Raw genomic sequence first — 20,353 nt, 5'->3', positions numbered from 1 at the left:
CATAATTTCTAACAACAATCTAAACATTTGTCCTTCAACCCAGAAGTATAGTCTTCACCCCACATCAAGGAAACCTCTTTCTGCAACAGAGACCATTACAGAAAACCACAACCAATCAAAATGCAAAGTTGAAGCCCAGTCCCACTGGTTCTATCTACAAAACACTCCCACAGGGAACACTGTAGAAGAGAAGGCAGAAGGATTGTAAGAGTAAGAAGATCTGGGAATCTGCTGTGAGATTGTGTCTCCTAGAAATGTCAGAAGCTACATCCATAAGGTCTCACCAACATGACTGCCCAAACATGAGCTGAATATGGATGATGACACCAATGGACATGCCAAAGTAGACAGGGAAAAGCCTACAATGCCCCGTCCCTAGGCAAAGAAGTATAAGCAACTAAGGAATGCTAAGAGCAGGAGAAATGGTTTTCCCCAGGACTAATGGGTATCTAACAATCAGTAGAACTGACTTGGAAAGGATTAGGAAGTGTGGCCTGATTGGAGGAGGTATGTCACTAGAGGGTGGGCTTTGAGGTTTCAAAAGCCCACATCAGACCCAGTTAGCTCTTTCTGCCTTATGGTTGTTGTCTTAACATGTAAGCATTCAACTACTACTCCAGACATGCCTGCCTGTCTGCTGCCATGCTCCCTGCAATCATGATCATGGACTCACCCTCAAATGGTAAGCCCCCAATAATCTCTTTCTTCTGTAAGTTGCCTTGGTCATGGAGTCTTCACAGCAACAGAAAAGTAACTATGACAGCGGTGACTAGAGAAGCAACTGAAAAACAAAAGTTCTACGAGTACTGACATACTAAATGGTTTATCATATAAACTGTGGTATTTAAAGTTTTAAATTCCTGTTCCAGGATGAGAAGCAAATAAATTACTATTCAATTAGTATGCCACGTTCGTGTTTTTCCTTTGAGTCAGTACATGGTTCCTCTACATAAATTCCTAAGAACAGTGTCAATATTTCATGTAATAAGATCCCATTTTAACATTTACCTTAGGCTAATATATGTTTTTTGTTTTTTGGGTTTTTTTTTTCTTTTTTTTCAGAGCTGGGGCCTGAACCCAGGGCCTTGCGCTTGCTAGGCAAGCGCTCTACCACTGAGCTAAATCCCCAACCCCCTAGTATACGTTTAATAGGGAAAAATATTCAATATTTGATACAATTTTTACTGAACTGAATGAGGCACTCTCCTCCAAAGGACTATGCTTACAGTTTGGATTATGAAGTTTCTGAAGTAGTTAGATCCTCACCTCCCAGCCCCCACCCTCAGCCACATTCAAAACTGATCTTACACTCAAATGAGTAAACAGACATAAGACCACACAGATGATATTACTCCCAAATAAATGACTACTGAAAATAAGAATTTCAAAAGACAACCTCTGCGATTGAACCACTTGCAGCAAGTTTGACAATAACATTCCCCAAATGCCTCCCTCCTCTCTTTATACCTCAATACCACCTGCAATTAAAAAGAAAAAAAAAGAGTACTCCTGATCTTGGCAAGACTTTTATCATGAAGGGGTGTTGGATTTTGTCAAATGCTTTCTCAGTATCTAATGAGATGATCATGTGGATTTTTTCTTTGAGTTTGTTTATATAGTGGATTACACTGATGGATTTCTGTATATTGAACCATCCCTGCATCCCTGGGATGAAGCCTACTTGATCATGATGGATGATCATTTTGATGTGATCTTGGATTTGGTTTGCAGGAATTTTATTGAGTATCTTTGTATCCATATTCATAAGGGAAATTGGTCTGACATTCTCTTTCTTCGCTGGGTCTTTGTGTGGTTTAGGTATAAGCCTAATTGTGGCTTCACAGACGAATTGGGTAGTGTTCCTTCTGTTTCTATTTTGTGGAATAATTTGGACAGTATTAGTATGAGGTCTTCTATGAGGGTCTAATAGAATTCTGCACTAAACCCATCTCATCCTAGACCTTTTTTGGATGGGAGACTTTTAGTAACTGCTTCTATTTCTTTAGTACTTATGGGACTGTTTAGATGGTGTATCTGATCCTGATTTAACTTTGGTACCTGGTATCTGTCTAGAAAATTGTCCATTTCCTCCAGATTTTCCAGTTTTGTTGAAGATAGGATTTTGTAATAGAATCTGGTCATTTTTTTTAATTTCCTCAGATTCTAATGTTTTGTCTCTGTTTTCATTTCTGATTTTATTAATTTGAATACTCTCTGTGTGTCCTCTGGTTTGTCTGGCTAAGGGTTTATCAATCTTGTTGATTTTCTCAAAGAACCAGCTCCTGGTTTTCTTGATTCTTTGTATAGTTCTTTTTGTTTATGCTTGGTTGATTTGAGCCCTGAGTTTGATTATTTCCTGCCGTCTACTCCTATTTTTGTTCAAGAGCTTATAGGTGTGCTGCCAAGCTGCTAGTGTATGCTCTCTCCAGTTTCATTTTGGAGGCACTCAGAGCTAAGACTTTTCCCCTTAGCACTTTCATTTTGTCCCATAAGTTTGGGCCTTTTCATTAAATTCTAAAAAGACTTTGCTTTCTTTATTTCTTCCTTGAGCAAGTTGTCATTGAGTAGAGTGTGATTCAACTTCCATGTGGATGTGGGCTTTCTGTCATTTTTGTTGTTATTGAAAGTCCTGGAAAGTCAGGAATTCAAGGCCCATATCTAAACATAGTAAAAGCCATATACAGCAAACCAGTAGCTAACATTAAACTAAATGGAGAGAAACTTGAAGCAATCCCACTAAAATCAGGGACTAGACAAGGCTGCCCACTCTCTCCCTACTTATTCAATATAGTTCTTGAAGTTCTAGCCAGAGCAATCAGTCAACAAAAGGAGATCAAGGGGATACAGATCGGAAAAGAAGAGGTCAAAATATCACTATTTGCAGATGACATGATAGTATACTTAAGTGACCCCAAAAGTTACATCAGAGAAATTCCTAAACCTTCAGCAACAACTTCAGCAAAGTGGGTAAATATAAAATTAACTCAAACAAATCAGTACCCTTTCTCTACTCAAAGGATAAACAGGCTGAGAAAGAAATTAAAGAAATGACACCCTTCACAATAGTCAGAAATAATATAAAATACCTCAGTGTGACTCTAACTAAGCAAGTGAAAGATCTGTATGACAATAACTTCAAGTCTCTGAAGAAAGAAATTTAAGATCTCAGAAGATGGAAAGATCTCCATTGCTCATGGATTGGCAGGATTAATATAGTAAAAATGGACAGTTTGCCAAAAGCAATCTACAGACTCAATGCTCCCATCAAAATTCCAACTCAATTCTTCATAGAATTAGAAAGAGCAATTTGCAAGTTCATTTGGAATAACAAAATATCCAGGATAGCAAAAACTATCCTCAATAACAAAAGAACTTCTGGAGGAACCACCATCCCTGACCTCAAGCAGTATTACAGAGCAATAGTGATAAAAACTGTATGGTATTAGTACAGAGACAGACAGGTAGATCAACAGAATAGAATTGAAGACCCAGAAATGAACCCACATGCCTATGGTCACTTGATCTTTGACAAAGGAGTGGAAAAAAGATAGCATTTTCAACAAATGATCCTGGTTTGACTGGAGGTCAGCATGTAGAAGAATGCAAATCTATCCACTCTTATCGTCTGCACAAAGTTCAAGTTCAAGTGGATCAAGGACCTCTACATGAAGCCAGATACACTCAAATTATTAGAAGAGAAATTGGGGAAGAGCCTCCAACACGTGGGCACTGGGGAAATTTTCCTGAACATAACACCAATGGCTCATGCTCTAAGATCAAGAATCAACAAATGGGACCTCATAAACTGCAAAGCTTCTGTAAGGCAAAGGACACTGCCATTAGGACAAAACGGCCTACAGATTGGGAAAAGATCTTTACCAATCCTACATCCAATAGAGGGCTTATATCCAAAATATACAAAGAACTCAAGAAGTTATTCTCCAGAGAATCAAATAACCCTATTAAAAAATGGGGCACGGAGCTAAGCAAAGAATTCTCAGCTGAGAAATATCAAATGGCTAAGAAGCACCTAAAGAAATGTTCAACATCCTTAGTCACCGGGGAAATGCAAACCAAAACAACCCTGAGATTCCATTTCACACCAGTCAGAATGGCTAAGATTAAAAACTCAGGTGACAGCAGATGCTGGTGAGGATGTGGAGAAAGAGGAATACTCCTCCATTGCTGGTGGGATTGCAGACTGGTATAACCATTCTGGAAATCAGTTTGGAGCTTCCTCAGAAAATTAGACATAGTATTCCCTGAGGACCCAGCTATACCACTCCCGGACATATACCCAAAAGATGCTCCAACATACAACAAAGACACATGCTCCACTATGTTCATAGCAGTCTCATTTATAATAGCCAGAAGCTGAAAAGAACCCAGATGTCCTTCAACAGAGGAATGGATACAGAAAATGTGGTACATTTACACAATGGAGTACTACTCAACTATCAAAAACAATGACTTCGTGGAATTCATAGGCAAATGGATGGAACTAGAAAATATCCTGAGTGAGGTAACCCAATCACAGAAAAACACACATGGTATGCACTCACTGATAAGTGGATATTAGCCCAAAATCTCCAATTACCCAAGATACAATCCACAGACCACATGAAGCTCAAGAAGGATGACTTCAGTATCGGATGCTTCAGTAACAGATGCTTCAGTACTTCTTAGAAGGGGGGATGAAAATATTCATCGAAGAAGATACAGATACAAAACGTGGAGCAGAGACTGAAGGAAAGGTCATACAGAAACTGCCAGACCTCAGGATCCAGCCCATAAACATACAGCCACCAAACCCAGACAATATTGCTGATGCTAAGAAATGCTTGCTGACAGGAGCCTGATATAGCTGTCTCCTGAGAGGCTCTGCCAGAGCATTACAAATACAGAGGCAAATACTTGCAGGCAACCATTGAACTGAGAACAGGGTCCCCATTAGAGGCATTAGAGAAAGGACTGAAGGAGCTTAAGGGGTTTATAACCCCGTAAGAACAACAATACCAAACAATCAGAGCTCACAGAGACTAAACCACCATCCAAAGAGTACACATGGACAGACCCATGGCTCCAGCTGCATATGTAGCAGAGGATGGCCTTGTTGGGCATCAATGGAAGGAGAAGCCCTTGGTACTGCCAAGGCTCGACCTCCCCCTATCCCCAGCCAATGTAGGGGAATGTCAGTGCGGAGATGTGAGAAGAGTTGGGTGGATGGGTGGGAGACTGCCCTTATAGAAGAAGGATGGAGATGGGTTAGGGGCTTTATGGATGAGAAACCATGAAAAGGGATAACATTTAAAATGTAAATAAAAAATAGCTAATAAAAAAACCGAGTTGGGTAGAAATGATCAGTTCAACAAAATACATATTTTTAATTGGATATTTTTATTTACATTTCAAATGTTATCCCCTTTCCCAGTTTCCTGTCCATAAGCCCTCTATCCCATCCCCATACCCTTTCTTCTATGAGTGTGGTCCCCTACCCATCCATCCACCCCTTCCCGCCTCCACGCACTGACATTCCCCTATACTGGGGGATCAGAACCAAGAGCTTGGTACCCAACGAGGCCATCCTCTGCTATATATGCAGCTGGAGCCATGGGTCTGCTCATGTGTAGTCTTTAGGTAGTAGTTTAGTCCCACACGAGAAATTAAGTATATAGTTATCCAAATAGCCAAGTTCTCAAAAGAAGCTTATCACTCAAAAATACAAAAATTCTTCACTAAGGATAGTTCAATGATGTGTACATACACACACACAAACACACACTCACATACACACACTTTACACCTAAGGCACTGCTACAGCTTTTGTCAGTTTTGAGATAAGATCTTAACATGTTACTCTGGTTGATCTAGAACTTCCTATCTAGAACTTCCTATGTAGAAGTTGGCCTAGGGCTCACAGAGACCTGCCTATTTCTTCTGCCTCCTAGGTGCTGAGATTAAAGACACTTAGCACCATGCCCAGCTTATAATGTATTTTCATGGAGTCAAACTCACAAAACTCCATAAAACAAAATGGAACCTAGTCTAAAACTATTTCTCACTTTCAGTATTATAAATAATACAAGGATGACAACTGCGTATGTAGCAGAAAATAGCCTTGTTGGGGCTCCAGTGGGCCCTTGGTCCTGCCAAGGTTGAACCCCCAGTGCAGGGGAATATGGCGGGGGGGGCATTAAGGGGGATATATGGGAGGAATACCCATATGGGGGAAGGGGAAGGGAGGGAATGGGGCTTATGGACAGGAAACTGGGAAGGGCTTCCCCTTCCACTGGTGCCCCAACAAGGTTAGTCTCTGCTATATATGCAGTTGGATCCCTGGGTCAGTCCATGTATAGTCCTTTGGTAGTGGTTTAGTCCCTGGAAGCTCTGGTTGGTTGGCATTGTTGTTTTTATGGGGTTGCGCTTCAACTCTTTCAATACTTACTCTAATTCCCCCCAAGGGAGTCCTTTCTCAGTTCGGTGCTTTGCTGCTAACATTGACCTCTGTATTAGACATGCTCTGGATGTGTCTCTCAGGAGAGATCTATATCCAGTCCCTTTCAGCATGCATTTTTTAGCTTCATCAAATCTTATCTGGTTTTGGTGGCTGTATATATATGAGCCACATGTGGGGCAGGCTCTGAATGGCCATTCCTTGAGTAGCTGTTCTAAACTTTGCTTCCATATCCCCTCCTATTTATATATATTTTTCCCCCTTTTAAGAAGGAGTGAGAGCATCTGCATTTTGGTCATCCTTCTTCTTGAGCTTCCTGTGGTCTGTGGAGTGTATCTTGGGTAATTGGAGCTTTTGGGCTAATATCCACTTATCAATGAGTGCATACCAAGTGTGTTTTTCTGTGACTGAGTAACCTCACTCACGATGATATTTTCTAGTTCATTCCATTTGCCTATGAATTTCATGAAGTCACTGTTTTTGATAGCTGAGTAGTACTCCATTGTGTAGATGTATCACATTTTTTGAATCCATTCCTCTGATGAAGGGCATCTGGATTCTTTCCAGCTTCTGGCTATTATAACTAAGGCTGCTATGAACATAGTGGAGCATGTGTCTTTGTTGTATGTTGGAGCATCTTTTGGGTATATGCCCAGGAGAGGTATAACTGGGTCCTCAGGTAGTGTAATGTCCAATCTGAAAAGCAGTTTTAAAATGAAACCTTTGGGCTGCCATATGGCGAGACCAATCCCTTACCTAGAATTTGCCTTTCTACTCCTCACACATAGCTCACTTTACACACACACAGTAGAGAATTTTTGTTTTGGAAATTTCATCTTTTAGGACATCAACATTTGGGACTTTAATCTTTTGGAGTGGTGAGGTTTTGGAGGGGAGTGGCAGGGCCTTGCCACACTGCATAGGCTGGCCTCAAACTCTTGAACTGGACTCCCGTACCTCAGCCCCCTAAAGTAATTACAACTACCCCTCTATACATTATTATGCATTGTTTATAAATTTTTGCTACTTTAGACTTTAAGGATTTTGAACTTTAGGGATATTTCAGTGCTTGGTACTGTGTCATCTGAGATTAGGATCAGCATTAGTTTTTATCAATACATTGTTATGGATGCAGGCTTGGTATTTCATCATTAATCCTAAAATGACCTAGCAAATAATATTTACTGGGTATTTTACTTCCTTCTTTATTGATCAAAGATTTGAGTTAATACGCTAATAAACACATCTATTTGTAACACGTGCAATTACATATACTTGATATTAGAGTGGATTTCTAGTCTTCATACAGTAGTCAATATGTGTCAGTGTTCAGAGGATATCATATTGCCTATATGAGCTACCGCCAGCAGGAATTGAGAGAAAGTCAGTAGAAACATATCAGAACTAATATCTAACAGGTTGTCACTCCTCACAGTTGAAAGACAGCCTAGAATTAGTAATAAAATTGCCATGCCCCTACTACCCTGTAAAACGACTACAACTATCTATAATCACGAGTTGTGTGTTTAACAACAGGAGGTGGGGGCTTACCCTGACTCTGTTGCCTGTCTATGGATCCTGTTCCCCTCTCTGGGCTGTCTTGTCTGGCCTCAGTGGGAGAGGATATAGCTAGTCCTGCAGTGACTTGAGGTGCCAGGGTAGGTTGGAAACAAGGAGGACCTCCCCGTTTCTCAGAGCGGGATAGAGGGACAGGGGAAGGGCCTGTGAGTGCGGGATTGGGAGGAGACAGGATGTAAAGTAAATAAATTAATTAATAGGAAAAATAATGTCTTTAATAAATCAGCTCCTCAAAAGTCCATCATCTGGCAAAGGTCAAGAGCATCTTCACTTTCATCATGAAGTCAAGAGCAACCTATTGTTAGAAAGATAATCGTCTTCCCCTCTCATTTCAATAGGTATTCAGGGCTATCTACTACTTTCTGTCTTGGATAATTAAAATAGCCATTAGATTATACCTGTGACTCTCCCACATACTACAGGAATTTGAAGTCACTTCCCACTATTTATTTTTAGTTCTTAACTCACTCTCACATCGTCCATCACAATTCTTTGAAACTACACCATTCCTGTTGGTGATTCCTCTAGTATATTTAGATCGTTTCTCTAGTCCACAAGTCTACTTTTGGACTTCTAATTACTGATAACCTCTTTACATCATCAGCATCCTATCTTCTGTCCACCATTATTATCTATACAATCCCTCTAGATAGACCCAACAGCCATTCAAAAACAATAAATCTTTTAATTCACCAGTGCCTATCATCCTGTGCACTAATTTTTTTTGTAAAAAAAAATTTTTTGGATAATTTTTTATTTACATTTCCAGGTTTCCCATCCAAAACCATCCTATCCCCTCCCACTTCCCCCTGTTTCTATGAGGGTGTTCCCCCACCCAACCATCCACCCCTTCTGACCTCCCTGCCCTGACATTCCCCAGTGGAGGGTGGGGGGGGGTGTTCTGGCCTTGGCAGGACCAAGGACTTCTCCTTCCATTGGCGCCCAACAAGGCCATCCTCTGCTACAAACCTGTGCACTACTATAGGGCAGTTTCCTCCTGCTCATTCAGTTATATGCCATCAGGGAGCATAATTACTCACGGCATTTACCCTGAATCCCCTTGTCCCCTAGCCGACTCCCTTGACTCCCAAAAAAATCCCTTTTAAATTCAACTCTTTGCCCATAGCTCTGGTAACCAGGACTTTCTCATGACCGTAAGCCCTGACATAACCTGGAAACCTCCACTCCACTCCACAGTCCGTTTTCAGTGTCTCTCTCATACACAGCCAGCATCAGAGAGACCTCCTGTTGTACAGCAAGTAGCACAGGTCATAAGACTGACCCTACAAACTGCTCAAACTGCGCAAGTGACCTCAATAATCAATGAAAAAGTATAACCATTATAATCTTTAAAGACTTTTGTCAAAAGACAAACTTTCTAATGTTATCAATGCATATAGGATTGAAGAATAAAAGTATTATTTATTTACTTATACTGTAATTTAAAAAACTAAAATTAGTGTTTAAACAAATAGTGTTTTTTCTCTTTGTAAATTATATTGTGCATAAGTTAAAGACAAAAATTATTCTGAAAAACTGTTAGGGTAAGAAAAAAATTCCAAGGCAACAAAACATTATTTTGTTTCAAATTCTGTGAGCACAAAATTCTCATGACAGAAAAAGAAAAAAGGCCAAGTATAAATTTTTTTCTATATACTTCCAAACTTTCTAAGAGACTATTTCCCCTGGCCACCACATTAACCACCACCACCACCACCCCCCAAAAAGGAACAATGACATTTTCTCTGTAAAATTACTGACAATGTAATCCCCATTTCTAGAAAAAGCCTTTGTTCAACTAATGAATAAGCCCTCATTGAGATGCAAAATCATAGGATGCACTGCAGTTCCCTGAAAAGGCCAAACAGTGATTCTTTCAAAAGAATGAGCAATGAGTGGAGAACATTAGCCAGTTTCAAACAAAGATCCACTTAGAGCTCCTGCCTTTCCTCCAGTTCCTGTGCATGCAAACCTCTTGCTTTTGTTTTGCTGCAGGAAACACAAATATAAATAACACATACATTGTGGCAACACCTCACACAACAAGTAGTTGACTCTCAATTATCCTCTCTACTAAAGCAGAATATTTATAGTTTGAATTATCTGCCCAGCACCACCAGTCACAAACACCACTTCTAACAGCTTCACCACCATGAGGGCAGCACCTCTATGCAGTTAAGGTCTAGGGTCTCCCCCCCGGGGCTCTCTAATAGACAAAAGCAGTTTCAAAATCTAGTAATGTGCTATTAATCAACAAATTCAATTAAATAATTCAATCCTTAATATGAACTGAAATTTAGATAGAATAATTCCACAGATAACATATGAAAACTGTTGTCATATCACTGACATGTTCCTTAACTAAGCAAATTTCTATTTATTCCAAAGTTGCCCAAATAACAATAGCCAAGAGGAGAAAGAACAAAGAATGTAGAGGTAGAGAAGGCCTCCAAATACTTCCCTGCATTCCAGTGTGAGAGGGCCCCCTTTCCCTATGATCTACCCCAACCCCAGACCCAGTTTGTAAGGTTGGGAAGGTGGAAAGAGCAGCAGACTCAGAGCATCCATCTTCCAGGAAACAGGTGGAGAGCTGACCCGAGCATGTCTAACTCACCCTGGCCTTTAGGAACAAAGGATTAGTGCTGGCAGCAGGGAATCATGGGAGTCGGAGCAACAGAGGAAATTTTGCTGTATTGTGATCAGTTATAAACAGAATCACTAGACTTTGAAGTCCAAAGGATGAACTTTTGCTGTATTTACCACTGTATACTAGGACCTAAAGAGAGGATCAGCCATTCAAATGTCAATTAAGAGATAAAGTAATCATATAAACCTGTTAATGGAATATTTGTTGAAGGCCTGGCTACCTACTGTGCTCAAAAGCAGTAGAATAAACCTAGCAGGAATTAGGTCACTAGAAAGAAGCCCTGGAGAAGATAACTGGATCCAAGCCCTTTCCTGTCACTTCCTCTGAATTCCCAGAGGATGTAAGGTGAACAGTATTCACCTGGCTCCCCACCCTGCATACCCTGTTGCCCCCAGAGGCACAAAGCAATAGGGCAAACAAACCACTGGCTGAAACCCCAGAACATAAGACAAACTAAATCCTTTCTCTGAAAGCTTTTTTTTTTTTTTTAAATCACAAGTAGGAGTACAAAACTAACACAGAACCTGTGAATTGTAAAACTTACAACTGAAATACATAAGAATACTTTTAACAGATTGATTTATGTCCATCTATACTGCCTGGGATGCCACATCTGTCCACAGTGTCTCCAGGACAAAGCCAATGTTTAGTGCTTGGGCTTTTTGTTTTGCTTTTTAAAATTTTCTTTTCTCAAGTTTCTCAAGCTATGACAGGCAAATTTTGGGTGGATGGATGGATGGATGGATGGATGGATGGATGGATGGACGGACGGACAGACAGACAGACAGACAGACAGATGGAGTAAGTTAAAATCAGGTAACAGCTTCTATAATCACAGATTCTTTTCTCTGGCAGTCTAGTGAAGACCTTTTGTCTTGAGGTTCAAATCCAATGTCACAATCCTCAGGAAGCCTTTCTATATCCAACTAAGGATCCCTGAGACTGTCCCACCCTTTGTTTTACAGCATTGAGCACATTCTTTTACCAAGTGAGAATTTGCTATCAAGGTGTATTTTTTAAAAAACTTATTTTTTCCTGTATATTCATAAACCAATATAATTGAATTTAATTTTCAACCAGCATCTATGGCTCTTTCTCAAAGGCATCTATCATACAAAGACATAGATTTAAAAACAACAACAACAAAAACATAGTTTCAATAGAACTGCTGGCCTTCACTCCATCAACAATGACTAGGAATTATCTATCATTTCTAAATTGCTTCTCCAAAAGTATTTAAATCTCTGTTTTACTACAAAAGACAAATTGAAAATTAAGGACTGAATTAGAAATATGGTTCAGCAGAACTTGTCCGGAACACATACAATACCTACTCTTTAAAAATTAAAAAGAAAAAATTTAAAAAGTGGCCAGATGTTTTGACTAATATGTGGTACAATTCTGAGTTGCATTAACTTATGTACCAATACTCCAAAAAAGTATTAGATGGGTGGACAGATGGACATTTTTAATTGTTATTTAAAAATAACAATTTTAAATGGACCCAGTTGTAAAATTTTAAGTTTTTTTAAAATTCAGTCTTCTTACTAACAAATTGAATATTCACAAACATTTCACCACACTGTACTAGAAACTTGAAATTAGACCCAATTATAATATCTAGAATGTATGATGAATTAATTTCTCCACTTTTGGTTGATGTTGCTTATTTATTTAAGACAGGATCTCATCATATAGCCCAAGCTGTCCTGGAATTCACTATGTAGTCCAGTCTAGCCTCAAATTCATAATCCTCCTGCCTCAGGCTCCTGAGTGCTAGACCACACACATGACCACAATGCCCTGCTAATTTACTCTTTTTGCTGCAAAACAGAATCATGACACAGTTTTCAGAAGAACAAAAATTTCAATGTTACTTCTTAGGGCTGTTTTATAACAGGCCTTTGATGTTTTTAAATCACCTTGTGCTTCTAAAATAATGAATTATATTTTAGTGTAGCTATATTTTAAAAATATATATATATAGATACATATGATAACAAATCAGAAAGGTCTTGATCTAAAATTTTCTCAAAAAGTCCTACTTGTATAATCTTTGAGTAAATAAGTTCTTTTTTTAGACCTAATTTTTGTTTGTACATTGTAGTTTGTTTGTTATGTTTATTGTTTTTGAGAAAATGGCTTGGTTCTGTTATCCAGGCTGGCCAGAACTCCCTGTGAAACCCAGGCTGGATGTCATCTTGGAATCTTCATTACTCAAATCACCTATATGCTGACTGCTGATGTTCCTCATAGACCTGGCTTCTTCTTATCTAATTTTTAAGCATATTAGATTTCTACTTAACTATCATTTCTAAAATAACTGCCATTTTGCATGGCTTTCTCGATTTTTCCACTTGTAAAATGGTTGGTGAAATTTATATTTCCAAGAGGTGAATTGGGGGAGGAAAGTACACACAACAAAAAAGCACCTCTCTAACTGATATTTTAAAGATATTACGAGTAATATACCCAAACCTCCATAAATAAGGTTTCTATATCAATGGAATCTCCATCTTAAGATACTAAACACTGTTCTAAATAGCTTCATTTTTTTAAGTTCATGAAATTTTATGCTTTCTCCCTGAAGCAGAAAAAACAAAAACAAAGTAGAGAAACATATAGCTAACACATGCTAAGAGCAGGAGCACCTACATTCCTAGAGAGACAGGCAAATTTCCATACACAGGAAAATAAATAAGAAACAGTAACTCTAAATGAAAAGAATAAACCAAACATATTCTATGTAGCTTTATACATTTAATTAAAACATTTTATAATTCAGAGTTTAATCATTTTTATTAAAGTATAACAGGAAAAAAATGACTTAGACTCCTGCCTCAGAGAACACAGAAGGTTCGAAGAAGAAACAGTCAGGCATTCCTAAAATTTACACATATCAAAATTACTATTAGAGGGCTGGAAAGATGGCTTAGCAGTTAAGAACGCTGACTGTTCTTCCTTCCAGAGGTCCTGGGTTCAATTTCCAGCAATAATATGGTGGCTCACAATCATCTACAATGGGATCGATGCCCTCTTCTGATATGTCTAAAGCAGCTGCACTGTACTCATATACACAAATAAACGGTTCTTTAAAAATATACCATTAGCGTTTACCAGACAGTGGTTTTTCTACTTCTTCAAAATAAACTGTATTAGCAGGCAGAGAACTAAGTGGCATTTTCGCCTTGTCATAAGTGTGATAGTGAGAGTGGTTTTTACTGCTACAATGGAGAACTGAACGTATGTGATTTCTAAGCTGGTGACTAAGGTAGTGAGCAGCATCACATTCAGGTATGTATCAAAGCACCTGGAGAGGCTGCTCAGTATTTCTACTGAAAAAGCATCATCTAATGTTCTCTAGAACAAAAACATTTTCCACATGGCTTTATATACTTATGCCAATAAGTATAAAGTCAATATTCAGAAAGCATAGCTAAATTATCAGAATCTTTATATAAGTTCACTTATACATATCAACAGTATATAAAAAAGCAATTAACAATTCAGTTGTGAAAATAAGTTATTGGCACTAAGCTAGTTATAATATGCATTAAGGAGCATACCCTTTCTTTTTATTAGTTAAGGGGAAAAAAAGAAATCAAAGAATAGATTTTGGTCTAACACAGCAATAGATGCAAATATATAATTTTGGGAAGGGGTGCAGATTTTAGAAAAGTCCCAGCGATCCTGGTAGTAAGAGTAATGAGATTATACTGTTTCTTCCCATGGGTACATGGCACAGAAGATGATACCCACAAGGCACATAAGATTCTAAGTCTTCCTATCCTCACCTATAAAATAGGAATAATGTTTTCCCAGACCTTATGGAGCCTGAGGATGAAATAATTAACACACATAAAGAATTTTATTTAGTGGCAAGAAACATTAAATCACAACACCCTTCTAATTAATGCTGTTTCTTTTAGGATCACCAATACCCAGACTTTAGTCAATTAAAAGTAAATTTATTTGTCAATCACCTAGAATTGCAAGACAAGTAAGTCCAACTACCTATTTTTGATTGATTGGCATTTGCTGAAAATGGTTTTTATACTGTGTGTGGTATACATGTAGGGTAGGTGATACATGGATGCAGGTGCATGTCAAAGCCAAAACTTGATACTGGGTGTCTTCCTGAGTACTCCCCATTTTATTTATGGTCAAAGTCTCTTAGTGAACCTGGGGCCACCAATTCTGGATAGTCTAACTCGCTCTGCCTCCCAAATGCTGCTATTACAACTCTCAGGCTTTTGTATGGGTAATGGGATAGCCTTTGCACTTGTGTTGCAATCACTTTTATCCACTGAACCATCTCCTCTGCCCTAACAACTCTGCTTTTCATATGAATAAAGTTTAAAATACAATGAATGAAAATGTTGTAACAATCCTATTCATTTTATGCTAACAAAAGGTGATAAAAACTTTTTTATAAACTGTTGCTTCCTATATGCCCAACTTGACACCACATTTCCACTTAACAGAGAAGTTACAAGAAAAATCATCTTAAACATAACTAACTTTAAATTTTAACACTACTACTGATGTCTAATAAGAAATACTGACATAAGATATTTGGAAGTTATAATGAGATGTAACAAGGGGAAAGTGTAAATGTAAAGAAAAACAAAACGTATATACGCCACAGAGATAAACAGGAGGAAGAAGACATCTCAGAAGTCATAAGCAGCACAAAATCACAGGGGAGCTGCTGGCAAGAGCGAAGCTCATGGAGCAGCAGTCGCAGGGCCAAAGGGAGGAAAAACAACCTGTTCAGTCACACTTCTCAACTTTCTTGTCCAGAAAGGCCTCATCCAAGTCTGAAGATACATGCAGGAACCATATTTCAACATTTTATTGGACACTCATCAAGATTGCTCTACAGATAGTGTTACTTGAATATTAAATGGGCAAACTTCACAGAACCTTTATTTGTAGAAAAGCACATTGTAATATTGAAGATAAAACTGCAAAAGACTAAATTTATAAGAAAATTTCAAGGAAAAGCACAAGCCCAGTGAAGAAAAGTTCTGTCAGTAGAAAGAAAAGCAAAGGAATCCATATTCCTACTTATGGGAGGAGGACAATAGCTTAGATGTCAAAAGAAACTCCAAGACGGAGAGTGGAAAAGGTATCAAATAAGGATGACTGAAAACACAAGCAAAGCAGCATTAATAAATCCATGAGACAGCAAACAACAACAGTCATAAACACATCCTTAAGTAAAGTTGGCTATTCTCCCACAGCAGATCACCCTCGGAATCAACAAGCAGTTGGGCAGATGGAAACACCGAAACAGTCAGAGCTAATGGAGCGAAAAAGCAAAATAGTTCACATTTGCCAGGATATTACTAAACACAGAAATGAAATGTGGATAATAAATCCTTCTGTAGAAAAGAAAATGAGGGAGAGGAGGCTGGAGCGAGGAGGGGAGAGCAAAAGAGAACATGACGGCAGGTGTTATGATTCCTCTCTGCACATGCTACAGGTTGTTATAACTATTCTTAAGGGATGGATGTGTATAGGATTTTGCGTTGTCTAGATGGGCAATTTCTATCCTTATCAATTGGTTATAAGTTTATTGTGTGGATGTATTGTGGATTGAGAATTTAACATATAAATCTGATTATTAGGTTACAGTTTGTTGAGTCTTGATTTTACCAGGTAGCTGGGACCAGAGAGTTCCCGGCTGGCCAGGGTTGGCCAGGGCGATTAGCAATGAGAGCAGAGAGACCACTGGGGCTAGAAGAGAGGTAGGCTAACATGACTTGGTGTCACAGTGGATAAATGGTGCCGCTGCTGAAATAAATTAGCCCTAGTTCCCATGGCCCTCTGGAGCCAGAACTAGTGACAGGGTGCAACTGGCAGGGTATATGCTGGAACCAGTTCCGCCTTCCTTTTTTCTTTCTTTTTTTTAATTGAATATTTTTTAATTGCATTTCAAATGTTATTCCCTTTCCCATTTTTCTTTTTTTAATTTTTACTGCTACACTAAGATTAGTGGTCAGTAGTAGGGTACTCACTTATAATGAGTTAAGTTGGAGTTGGGTTTAATCCCAAGTTTGGGGAAAAACAAAACAACAAAAAGTTGTTTTATAATGAAATAGTTTAGCAAGTCATTCAGGTATTAAAGGCAACAAGACATGCACATCATGTTTATACTTAAAAATGAGAAAGCAGAAAAAAAATGAAAGCAGCAAAAATACAGTTATATTCTGCAGAGGCCTTTAGTTAATGAAGTCCCGCATTCATTATGATGCATTCCCTTGTATGCACAAAACATGAGGAGACGGAGACCGCAAGCACACAGAACCTGTCTGATGGCCTGTGTGGACACTGAAGAACTAGAAGACTGTCGTGTTGGATGTGCCCATCCTCCCCTATATCATGCTCAATAAATGTTGATTTACTCAAAAAAGAAAAAAAGAAAGAAAATGAAAACAAAAGGAAGCTGCCAAGTCAGGAAAACAGGCAAAACTAGAGACCTAGCCTGGCTCCACTGAAAAGAAAGGAAGCACTCAAGATGCATAAAAATTACAGGCGTGTGTTTCTATGTGCTTTAATGGCACATTCTTACAGTAACCACAGAAACACAAACAATGACAGAATTAAAATGTAGAGTCTAGATGAATTTCCTATCCTTAAACATAGAAAAAGAATTATCACAACACATCCATGGAAGGCCTGGAGCCTTACATCAAGCTCCAGGTCACATCATTGGTCACATCATTATTTCAGTACTCTAAAGAGAAGCACTCAGTGGATTTAGAAATTAGAAAAATCCTATGATATTACACAAATATTCATACAGAAATGGATAGCTGAAGATGTGACACTGTTGTGCCTTCAGCAAGTCACAGACATCAGATGTTGTAACCAAGCAGACTGGCTGATACCAGAACTTAGAATTACAGTTCAAGTGGGTTTGGCTGAGTCACAGTTCAAACGGACTTGGTTGTTTTATATTTACAGAGTGTGACTGGCCTGTGTTGACAACTGCTATAGCACACAGACCCATTATTCACTAAGTGGAGACTTTGCTTATTATACTCTGGTTACATCCGTCTCCACGCAGTTATGAGGAGAATTCCTATGCCTTTGCAAAGCCCACCTAATATTAAGTATGAATACTTACTAATATCATCTTCATGATAAATGACAGAGTGAAACGGCAGGATTCGGTCTTTAATATATCTCTCTGCTGGCTCAATATAAAATGTGCCACCCCGAGTCTGGATGAAACCTTCAAATCTTCCATCAACGACAGACCCATGACTAAAGCTTCCTTCTTCACCTGTATGAAAGCAACAAAATCTTGAAATTCTAATTTGCACATTCTCCTACTTTAAAACACACGCACGCACACACGCGCGCGCACACACACGCACACACACACGCGCACACACACACGTGCACGCACACACACTTTTTACAACTATCTTAAATACAAATGTGCTGGAAAATTAATTTTCACATAAAATAAATCAAATTGAGATATGAATGGCAACCAGTATTTAGTTAAAACAAATATGCAATTACTTAAACAACAATAAAAATGGAACATCTGTCATAGTGACAATCTCATGGCACAATGTCTGACATGCACATGGCAGTCAATCAATACTCACCACATTTACTTAATGTTTTAGAAAGCAAAGAGACCCTCTAATAAACTAGGTGTTTCCAGAATAAAGGTCCTTAAAGTACCTTTTGAAACTTTTCCTAATTTACTACAAGTGAAAAGCTTCTTTCTAACTTGACACTGTGTATTTTTTCATGTTCTTGCCACCTATAAATTTATAAATACATTTTCAAATAGAAAAAGGTCAAATGGTTCAGAAATAATTTAAACAAGTGCATTTCTACACTCTTGTTTAAGATGCTGGACAAAGAAACTGGATGTCATGTCTCAAGCCTATAGTACCAGAGCTTAGGAACCTGCAATTTCAAAGTGAGAATGAACTTCACAGTGAGAATTAAGTCAGCCTGGGAGGTAAGATTTTTAAATCTTTTTAAAAAATGAGTCTTTGAAAAAAGGTACTGGACAGATATGTAATACTATCCCATTATTCTCTAATAAGAGAAGTAACATCAAAAAAGGAGTACTTCTAGTTCTATTACATAGTCACAAACTCCAACTCACCAAAGTTAAGTGACATGGAGACATGGAGCGTGGCTTTGCTTCACTTCATTGCTCTGATGCCTCTGAACCCATGATTTCTCACGTGCTAGACAAGAATTCCACCTCTGAGCCATGTCTACAGCACCACCAGTCATTTTGGTTTTGTTTGAAGATAGCATCTTGGCTATATTGCTCAGATTGATCTCAAACTCCCCCTACCTCAGCCTCCCAAGTAGCCAAAACTATATGCATATGCCTTTAGAAAGGAGTGGGATTCAATGTTAGATTTAACAAAGGTGGGCATGAGACTGGGATGGAAATGCCTGAAATCAGCCTGAACACTATTAACAGGGCTCTTGTCTTTAACAACAAAGAAACCCAAAATTTTACTTCTTTAAAATTTATCTCTCAAGAAAGCAACCACAAGGGGGAAGGAAGGAGGGATCTGGGAGGGAAAAAGGACAGAGGTAGGGGGAAGGGGAACATGACCTGGTATTGGGTAGGGGAAAAAGGACTGAAGCCCTGAGGGCCAGCAGAAAGAATGGAAACAGGCTACCTCAGGAGGAAGGAGGTTGGGAGGACACTCCAGAATATACCAGAGACCTGGGAGATGAGAGACTCTTGGGACTCAAAGGGAGGATCCTAGATGAAATGCCCTTCAGTGGGGAGCGGGAACTTCTTGAGCCCACCTTCAGCAGAAAGACAGGGCATCAAGTGAGGGATGGGGTTGCTATCCCACAGTCAAAATTCTGACCCATAACTCTTCCTGTCTGAAAGAACTGCAGGGATGGAAATGGAGAAGAGCCTGAGGAAAAGAAGGTCCAGTGTCAGACCCAAAGAGGGATCCAGTTCAAGGGGGGGCCCCAAGGCCTGACCTATGTCTATGGAGCGCTCACAAAAAGGGACCTATCATGACTGTCCTCCGAAAGACACAACAAGCAGCTGAAAGAGTCAGATGCAGATATGTGCACCCAAACAATGAACAGAAGCTGCTGACACCTGTGGTTGAATTAGGGAAAAGCTGGAAGAAGCTGAGGAGGAGGGCAACCCTGTAGGAGGACCAGCAGTCTCAACTAACCTGGACCCCCGAGACCTCTCAGACACTAGATCACCAACCAGGCAGCATACATCAGCTGAGATGAGGCCCCCAACAAATATACAGCAAAGGACTCCCGGGTCTGGGTTCAGTCAGAGAAGATGCACCTAAGAAACTGGAGGCCCCACAGGGAGTTTAAAGGTCTGGTGGGATGGGTGGGGTAGGGACAGCCTCATGGAGATGGAGGCAGCGGGAAAAGGGGGGTTAGGATGTGAACATTTGGAGAGCGGACTGGGAGAGGGATAGAATCTGGAGTGTAAAAATAAATTAAAAAATTGATCTCCCACTAAAAACAAATTTTCATGGGCTCAATCTAAAACATTACAAAGAGGGGAGAGGAGAGAAAAGGGAGGGAGAGGAGGGGAGAAGAGACCAGAGGAAAGGAAAGAGAGGGAGGGTAGAGAAGAGGGAAGGGAAGAAAAAAGAGAAAGAAAAGGGAAGAGAAAGAGGAGAAGC

The 20,353-nt window shown here is 39.2% G+C and overlaps 1 protein-coding gene across 1 annotated transcript in view; it reads right to left on the bottom strand.

Annotated features, from left to right (window-relative positions):
- The window catches only part of Adam10 (ADAM metallopeptidase domain 10), a 131,867-nt gene that overhangs the window by 50,084 nt on the left and 61,430 nt on the right, over positions 1–20,353 (bottom strand). The window contains exon 4 of the mRNA NM_019254.1: positions 17,815–17,973. Coding sequence (NP_062127.1) covers positions 17,815–17,973 — 159 coding nt within the window. The remainder of the gene's footprint in view (positions 1–17,814; positions 17,974–20,353) is intronic.

The sequence above is a fragment of the Rattus norvegicus genome, chromosome 8, assembly GCF_036323735.1.
Source record: "Rattus norvegicus strain BN/NHsdMcwi chromosome 8, GRCr8, whole genome shotgun sequence".
NCBI classification, from domain to species: Eukaryota; Metazoa; Chordata; class Mammalia; order Rodentia; family Muridae; genus Rattus; species Rattus norvegicus.
The sequence above is the reverse complement of the archived record's forward strand: the minus strand, read 5'-3'. Positions and strand labels throughout refer to the sequence as shown.